A 9,404-nucleotide genomic window follows, 5' to 3' on the forward strand; every position below is an offset into this window, starting at 1 on the left:
CGGACAGTAGCACAAAAATGTCACTAGGTTGTCTTGGCGACACAATAAAGAACCTGGATGTGAAAATCAAAGAAGCGGTTAAAGACTCCTTTTTGAGCTTTAAAGATGAACTGAAAGCTGAAATAGACACTAAGTTCACAGGCCTTGAAGATAGAGTACTCTCCCTGGAGCAGTACTCGGGAGCTGCCACAGACCAAAAAGTGTTGAGACCTTGTGACTGCTGAAACATCTGCTCTAAAGGAAGCCCTAAACAAACAATTTGAAAGCAGGGTGAAAGTGCTAATGTTCAAAGACCACGACAGATGGAAGAGAAGATTGAATATAGTGGGCTTTGGAGTTGCTACTCAAACTGATGATGCCCAGTTTGTCGGCGAGCACCTAGCTAACAAATACGGCTTACCTGGTGTCCCTATTTCAAACGTCCGCCGCCTAGTGAATCCCACTGTCTCCATAGCCCAAAATCCACTACGCCCACCCCCAATCATGTTTGCTGTCCCTGACTTACAGATTAAGAAGCTGATTCTCCAGAGATCATTTGAGAAAAAATGGGCAGTTCAGTTCAGAAATGATGTATTGAAAACAGACCGTGACAAAAGGCAGAAGTTATATGAAGAACTATACAGAAGGCGGGCAGGTGGTGAATCAAATATTGTGATTAAGGCAACAAGATTGTCCCAAAAAATTTCCAGCAGTCTCCAGCTGCGCTGGGGTCACAGGCGATGGAGTTCTAGGAGTTGATGCCTGTCAAAACAATGTAAATAGTACTGTACATAGAGACTTTAGTGTGAGTGATTCAAACGCAAGCCCCACATTTGGGACCAATAATGATGAATCGTTTGCAAGTGCATTATCAAGTACTCATAGCGGAGAACCTTTGGATAGTTCCACTTTTGAATCTTGCGAGTCGGAATTTAGTGATATTGGTGATGCTCATATTGAAAATGAAGACGGACTATTAATGCTTTACAGTAACATGGATTGCATTACCACAAAAATTGATGAAATAAAAGCTGTAGTTTCAGCAAGACCTGAAGTGAGTGTGTTTGCCTTCACTGAAGTTAAACCAAAGTATACTTTGGTGCCACTGACTGATATGCAAATCCAGATCACCGGATTCAGAATAATCTCAAATCTGTGGAAACCCGAAGGAACAGAAATTGTCCTGTACGTCAAGTCATCACTGAAGGTAGGAGACCTTAATTTTGGTTGTCAGTATGAGCTGTGGGTGGATCAGATCTGGATGAAAATTGAGCTAAAGGGTCACCCCCTAATTATAGGCTGTATTTATAGAAGCCCAAGCTCTCCCTGTCAGAAAAGTTCTCACCACGCGATTGCAAATTTTATAAGTTTGGTAATGAGTTGTCCTTGCCATAATATTGTAATTGTTGGAGACTTCAACCTGCCTCAGATCCAATGGATTAGTGGTTATGGTGCTACAGGAGATAACGATGACCAGATTGGCACACTCCTTGAATGCCTAGAAGAATATTCATTGTACCAGACAGTCGATTTCCCAACTAGGTACAGAGAGGGCCAGAACCCATCTCTCTTTGATCTCCTATTTGTCAAAGATGAGGAGGCAATCCAAAGTATAGACCCAGAGCCACCTTTTGGGGCAAGCAACCATATAGCCATAACTTGTTGACTAAAGTTGTACCCCGCAGACAAACAATTTTAGAAAACATGTGTATACAAATTACAACAAGGTCAAGCAAGATTTAGCTAACCAAGATTGGTCTTTTGTCAAAAAGAATAATGTAGAGGGAGCTTGGCTTGAGATGAAAAGGGTCCTCTGTGAGACAATCGATAAACACACAACAACCACTTGGAAACAAAGACCAAGAACACTCCCTTTCATCATACAAGAAATTAAGCTAGCAGTCTGGAAGAAAAAGAAGTTCTGGAGAAGGTACAAGGACGTCCCAACGCAGGCTAATCATGACAAATTCAAACAAATATGAAACAAAGTCTGCTACCTTTCCAGAGAAGTTACTAGCAAGTATGAGGAGTCTTTAGCTTCAGCATCAAAAACAAATCCGAAGAAATTTTGGAAGTATGCCTCCACTCAAAAGCCCAGAAAACATTCAGTAACCAAACTCTCAGTTAATGGGAATACCATAAGCAACCCTGGAGATATAGCTGAAGCTCTGAACCAGCAGTTCAAGTCAGTTTTTACACCTCCAGATAATGACCCCTTGCCACAAATGCCGGAATATGATATTCAGAAACCGATGCAAATTATTACTGTTGGCACTTTGGATGTTGAATCACGGCTCAAAAGATTGAACCCAAATAAGTCAGTTGGCCCTGATGGGGTACACCCTCGAACTTTGAAAGAGGCTCATGCGGAGCTTGCCCTCCCCCTAGCAAAACTGTTCCAGAAGTCTCTTGACACAAAACAAGTCCCTCAAGATTGAAGAAATGCGAATATTACGCCTGTTCACAAGGGTGGAAGCAGGAACTGTGCTGCCAATTACCGACCTATTAGCATCACCTCAACAGTCAGTAAAATCCTCGAAGGAATTGCAAACACCACTGTTATGAAACACCTGATTGACAACAAACTACTTACTGATAGCCAACATGGATTCAGATCCGGACGCTCGGTCGAGACAAATCTTATTGACGCATATGAATATGTCACCAAACTGCTAGACCAGGGTATCCCTGCTGATATGATTTTATTAGACTTTGCAAAGGCTTTTGACAAAGTTTGCCATCGTCGTTTGAAGACTAAACTTTTAGCTACCAGGATACATGTGGAGGTTGTTGAATGGGTGATGCAGTTCCTCTCAGGAAGAGAGTTAGAATGTTTGGGGATAACGGGCAAGAGTTTCTCTCAGAAGTTGCTGGAGTTGATAGTGGCATGCCCCAGGGAATGATCTTGGGCCCAACACTTTTCAATATTTACATTAATGATGCTCCACGGGCTGTAAGAAATAAGATGAGCCTCTATGCCGATGATTCAAAGCTTATTGGGCCCGCTGAGTTGACAGTGACTAGAGCCACCATACAGGAAGACCTGGATGCACTTTTCCTTTGGGCCTGCCAATGGAAGCTTGAGTTTAACATCCAGAAGTGCAAGGCGGTATATTTCGGGAAAAAGAATGAGAAGTGGCAGTACCATATGAGTGGGGGGGATGGCTCTAGACAATCGATTGGTTCCTCTGCAGCTGAAAGAGATTTGGGAATAGTCGTCAATGAAGAATTAAAATTCAACAAACACACAAACAGCAGTTGCCAAAGCATCTCAGACCCTCGGAATGATTAAGTGTACAGTACGTAGCAGATCATCTAAAGTCATGACGAAGCTGTACAAGGGTCTCGTGCGACCATTGCTGGAGTTTGGGATGTGTGTTGCCACGCCTCTGAATAAGAGTGACCAACAGAAAATAGAGTCTGTTCAAAGGTGCGCAACCAAAGCTGTTGATGGATGCAAGAACCTCAACTATCCATCTCGCCTGAACAAACTACAGCTCCCAACACTCGTCTACAGACGGTGGAGGGGCGATGTCATTATGGCTTACAAGCTACTGTATGCCGATTCTTCTTCTCATAGTCCTTTCCAACTTGACGAATCATCCAGGACAAGAGGGCATAGTAAGAAGCTGCTTAGGAAGAGAGCTCACAGCAGACTCTACAACCACTACTTCTCCAATAGAGTGGTGGGCCCCTGGAACAGTCTTCCCAATGCAGCTGTCACCGCTCCCTCTGTCAATGCATTCAAGATCACCATTGAAAAGAATTGGTCCACCAAATCATAGAAAACAGAGTGGGACGTCACCAAAACCATGACTCCCCATCGTCACTGACCAGCGACTCTACAGGATCTTTCCTTATTTCGCTGGACAATATGATTTAAGGTAATTTAAGGTAAACCCTCTTGTAACTAAACCCCTTTTAGCTTAACCTAGCCCCTTTTAACTAATTTAACTTGTGCCACATGAACACTCTGTAACTGAAACCTATTTAACTGAATAATACAACTCAAACCTGGAACAACTAAACTCTGTGCAACTTGACCCCCATTTAAATAAACGTTTGTGCAACTCAACCTTCATTTAACTGAACCCTTGTGCATTGCAACTCAATCTCATTCAACCGAACCCTCATGCAGCTCAACTACTATTTAACTGAAGACTGGTACAACTCAACCCTCTTTAACTGAATCCCAATGGTAACTCAACTCAGTATCCTTGCAACTCAAACTGACTCCACTCAACATCTGTGTAATTCAACCCTCATGTAACTCAGCCAGTGGTGTATTGAGATTTTCCATTCAGAGGGGACATACCCGCTAAAAGCCACTGGAAGTCCAGTAACTAAGTATATTACTGTCACAGTCCCTTTTTGTGCTCATTAATTACTATATTACTAAAAAAGATACCAACAAAGAAAATTTTGCCAAGGAACTTCAGAACCATCACAGAACAGTTAGCACAAAAAAAAAAAAAATCAAAGATAATCCTTATTTTCTTTGGTCAACACTCCATCCAAGGATCCCCAAAAACCTCCCTTTCCACTGCTGATGATCCTCTATCTGAGTGGTATTCTTTCTATGAGGCAAAATCCTGTCCACCAGACCACTAACTTGAACACAAATATGCTGATGAGCCTGACCGATTTCTGTATACATTATCTGACTCGGATTTTACAGTATCTGTAATGTCTGTGGTTGATGCTATTATGTGCCTTAAGCCAAAGCTGTCACAAGGCATAGACGGAATTCACACTCTACATATCAAAAATGGTGGCCCTGCACTTTTAGAACATCTTATGTTACTGCTGCAAATGATTTTCTCACAAGGCTTGGTTCCATCAACATCCTGCATGGGAAATCTTTGTCCTATTGCAAAAAAAAACAACAAAATCTAAATCAAGACACATCTTTCAGGCCTGTACCTCTATTGACCAGTTTATGTAAGCTTTATGAATTACTGCTCATAAAAGAGCTTGAAGAAAAAGGGTTACACACCTCTACATCAATTTGGCTTTCAACATGGTATTGGATGTGCAGACACCCTTGCAGTTATTGCTAATGGTCTGCTTGATGCTTCTTGTGCAGGTAGTTCACTTGCCTTTGTCAGTCATGATGTTTGCCAAGCCTTTGACTCCCTGATCCACCCTCTTGTGTTTTTAAGGGCTCTTAAAAGAGGAGTGAATCTGGCTATCATCAGATCTCAAAGGGATATGTATGCTAAGCTACAAGTCTGTCTTAAAATTCCTCTTATGCAAGATGAAATGGTTAAGCTGCTGCACAGAACTGTACCAGTTAAGAGAGGAGCCAGGCAAGGTGCATTGTTATTTCAATAACTATGTCCTCAAAGCTTATGACCAATGCAAGATGTCTTGCATTCATTCTGGCCTCAATATTTCATTAGTCACTTATGCTGATGACATTCTTAACATCAGCCAAATTGTGGAAAAAATTTCTGGAACTTTCCAAAAACTACAAGCAGAATACTTAAAATCTGATCTTGAATTTAATGCTGAAAAGTCCAGCATAGTGCTTTTTAACTGGAAAAGCCCACTTCCTTGTCGAAGTGTACTTGGTATTCAAAGATCTGACCAAATCAATTACCTTGGTATTCCTGTTGGAAATACCATTTCTTACACTTGTTGTCTCCTAACAGACAGCATCAAACACTGCATATCAGCTTCATGTGCTTCCATAGTCTATGCTAAGTTTCATTTCAATTGCCACGATTTTGCAATGCTGTACAACACTGTTGCCCTCTCCTACATTGCACCCTTCTGGGAGATTCTTACAACTGCTGATAAATTAAAAATCTGCTCTACTTTTTCCATTTAACAAAATACCTACTGAGATATTCAATTTGGACATGCAATTCAAAGCTCATCAATAGTCTTCACATAGAAGATTCCTTATAGCCATTGCTAAACTTATGGAGAAACATAACCCAAAAATTTCAAGACATGTTTTGAGCAAACCTCTTCAACTCTACTTATGTTGTCATAGTTCTATAGTGATATTTTGTTTTTTTTTCTCTTTGTAGTGCTCTGTCAATTCTTTTTGTGTGAATACAGGTTTTCAATAAATAATAGTAATAAAATAACATAAGCACTGTCAATGCTTCTTATATTTTGATCTGTCTTGATTTCCCCCTGAAGCTGCTTAGAACATTGCCAATATTCACCTTGACATTGTAATTGATAGACATGTCTGCAAGACCATTCAACCTGTCCTCTCATGTCTGACTTTGGGAGTTTGTTATAAGCTGCCTTAGCATGCTAAATGAACATTCTGCAGATGTTGTAGTAACAGGGAGAATACAATCAAGAGGTAATGCACAGTTGGAAAAAAAAACAGCTGTTGCACACACCAAGAGTTTCAGAAACTTTATCAGGATGATGAGACTCACCCATAGACCTCCATTTGGCTTGTTAGACAGTTAGCTCAGCAAGGAGGCTAGTCTCAGAGAAACAGAACTGCTTGTATTTTGCAGCATTTTCACAACATCAGCTAATACAGCATCAACAGTACAGCCAGGGAACAGAAGTTGAATTTGAAATGCTGAAGTTTGGTGGTTATGAAATCTTTTATTAAGCTTTTTACATAGCTGCTCTAGGTATAGGGAATATACAAAGTATTTGTAAAAAAGAGAAGAGTCTGAAGAGGAGAATCACAAACACTGGCATCTTGGTATTGAGGTGGGTGTCATGACACTTTTAGCTACCTGGACTGCTTTTCCATAAAAACAAAAACTTCCATAAAAACCATAAAAACTTCCATTAGCTCTTTTAATACAGACTTCCATTGATCGATGTGTTCATCATCCATATAACATTTGAATTAATTACAGTCTTGAGGCCTTCACCGGGACAAAATAATATTCATTTCATGAAGTCTGAGCATTTTCAACTTACTAATGTCATAATCAAGAAAATGTTTACAATATTGGATTCAGGATCAGCTATGGGTATTAAGTTGGAACTTTCACGTAAGGTCGAGGGGGATGTTAAACAAAATCAAAAGACAGTATATGTAGACAGCATACAGGCTGTCAAAACAGCATATCCTTAATATTTCAAGAACAGTTAGGGAGGGGTATCAAGTTGAAACATTCAGCTACTGTTGAGGGGGATGTTGAACTCAAAGATACTGTGTGTATCCCAATTGATGATGGATGTAGCTGCAGTATTGCAGGAATGGCTAAGATTAGTAAGTTGAAAATTTCAGGAAATGTCAAATGAGATGTTGAACTAAATTAAAAGATACCATATGCATTCTGGTTTTCAACTTCAGAGTTGAGGGGGATGTTGAACTATTTCAAACAAGGATGAAAAAAGGAATCCTTTGAGATTTCTCAGAGTGTTGTTAACTATGTATGTTCAATCTGACTTAAAGATTACTCTTAACTGGGAATGTGTTTTGATTTTACACTGCAGAATGCACACCCTAAGCTTCAGTTTGCCTCTTTACTGTGGAATTTTCAGTTTTAGTTTTTTCATAAGTGTTATAGAAGCCATATACTTATGTGCTTTGACTTGAAATTATCCAAAATTATCTGTTAAAAACTTAGATTATTTTTACATCAAGTCTCAACTAAGCTTGTTTTATATTAAGAGCTGAATTAGGACTTATTTTGTTTTTACACTACTTCAAGACTTGGCTTATTCTTGCACTAAGCTACCAGAATAGTACAGCTTGGACTCAGCTTGTTTTTGCATGACTTGTATTTGCACTGTCTTGGACTAGTTTTTGCTTTCAATCAAGGTTTAGCTAGTTTTGAATTTGTGAATTTCTTCATTTTCCATGGGGTTCCCATAATTTTGTGACTTGGACTTAGCTGTTATGTGCACTAAGTCAGGACTTCAGGAGTTTTTGCACTGAATTGGAAGCTTGTTTTTACATTAAATTGGGACTTGTTTTTGCCCCAAGTAAGGACTTCAGTCATTCTTGTGCCAAATTTGGACTAAACTAGTTTTTGTGCTGAACTTAATGTATTAAAGTTAATTATTTGGCTAGAAAAAAAAAACTGTTTTCCTACTTTAGCAATTGAGATGAATAAGTACTTGAACTAGGTCTTGACCTTACTTATCTATCCAATCACCTAAGACAAAACAGTATAACCCAACAATCAGCCAAATAGAAATGTCCCAATTTTTGCAAAGTTATCATTAATAAATGTATGTTTTTGTAAAACTACAAGCAAAAGTACCTCAAATTTTAGGAAGTTTTCCCAAGTTATCACCTCACATCAGTACTCCTCAGAGGGATACACACTTGCCAATATGGCTTTTGGCCAATTAAATTCCTTACCGTGGCAAGTCGTGCACCTGCCATAAGAATTTATGGCATCCCCTTTTGTAATTTCACCTGGATAATTTATGCAAAAAATAAAAAAAATATATGCACCAATTTTGATCATACCATTGTTAACCAACTTTCACCAATGACTAATTAAAATATTTTTTCAACAATTTAAAAAATTATAACCCTGAAGATTACTCCTCTTATTTGAATAACAAACACCTGACTATCTCAATTCCCTTCAGTGCAAAATCTTCCTGGAAATTAGTTAAAATTATCAACCATCAACAAAACACTGCCTGAGTTGACAGTTACCCTAATTTATGTATTTATGGAAACATATATAAACAAGAAAACTTACATTAAAATATCATTCAGTATTTTGTGATAACTTTTATTATATTTCCGTAAAAGTTCATTATACTGTATATTCAGTGTACATTGCAATCATTGTACAATAGATATACACTGATTGTAAGAGTAGAGTGATACATGGTATCAGTATACATTCGTTTTTGTTTCTTGGATTAAAACGCCAGTGCTGGAAGTTTTGTTTAATATATTTCCATTTATATGCTGATTGTAAGAGGAGAGTGACACATGGTATCAAAATAGATATTTGCTTTTGCTGGTGCGTTAAAACGCCAGTGCTGGAAGTTTTGTTTAATATGCGAGTTTGTTTCTTACTTATTTATTTGTATTTTTTTTTCTCCTTTGTGTTTAGTTGTTGTATTTCTATGCGTGTTATCTTTTTTTTAAATATATTTTCGTTTTTTTTTATGTTGAGAAGGCTCCCAGACGTGGGGCCAAAATATTCAGAAATTTTTTTAATTAAAGTGTTTATTTGTTTTTATTTATTGTCTCACTGCTTTATTAAAATTAAAACCTGTTTTTTCTTGCTTAATTTTTTGTGTGAAACATTAATATCTAAATCTGAAAAGTAGTCATAATTGCCATTCCCATAGCTAGGCTCCAGAATTAACTCTTGGTTTTCTACCAAGTTTGGACTTAGCGGGTTTTGCACTCAATTGGGAGTTTATTTTTACACTAAGTCAGGACTTTTCTTGTTTCTATACCAAGTAAGGACTTCAGTCCATTTTGTATGAAATCAGGACTAAACTAGTTTTTG

At 38.5% G+C, this 9,404-nt stretch overlaps 1 protein-coding gene across 1 annotated transcript; it reads left to right on the forward strand.

Moving 5' to 3' along the window:
• The first annotated feature begins 3,302 nt into the window (after positions 1 to 3,302).
• Positions 3,303 to 3,764, forward strand: LOC148944423 (uncharacterized). Its single transcript, XM_089099924.1, has one exon. The coding sequence runs from the start codon at positions 3,303 to 3,305 to the stop codon at positions 3,762 to 3,764; it is 462 nt and encodes a 153-aa protein (XP_088956050.1).
• Positions 3,765 to 9,404: the final 5,640 nt, after the last annotated feature.

Source organism: Artemia sp. Qi Xiang Cuo, chromosome 14 (genome assembly GCF_049724085.1).
Source record: "Artemia sp. Qi Xiang Cuo chromosome 14, ASM4972408v1, whole genome shotgun sequence".
NCBI lineage: Eukaryota > Metazoa > Arthropoda > Branchiopoda > Anostraca > Artemiidae > Artemia > Artemia sp. Qi Xiang Cuo.

Coding starts and splice junctions, on each gene's coding strand:
- LOC148944423 (XM_089099924.1), top strand. CDS start 3,303: ATGACGAAGCTGTACAAGGGTCTCGTGCGACCATTGCTGGAGTTTGGG.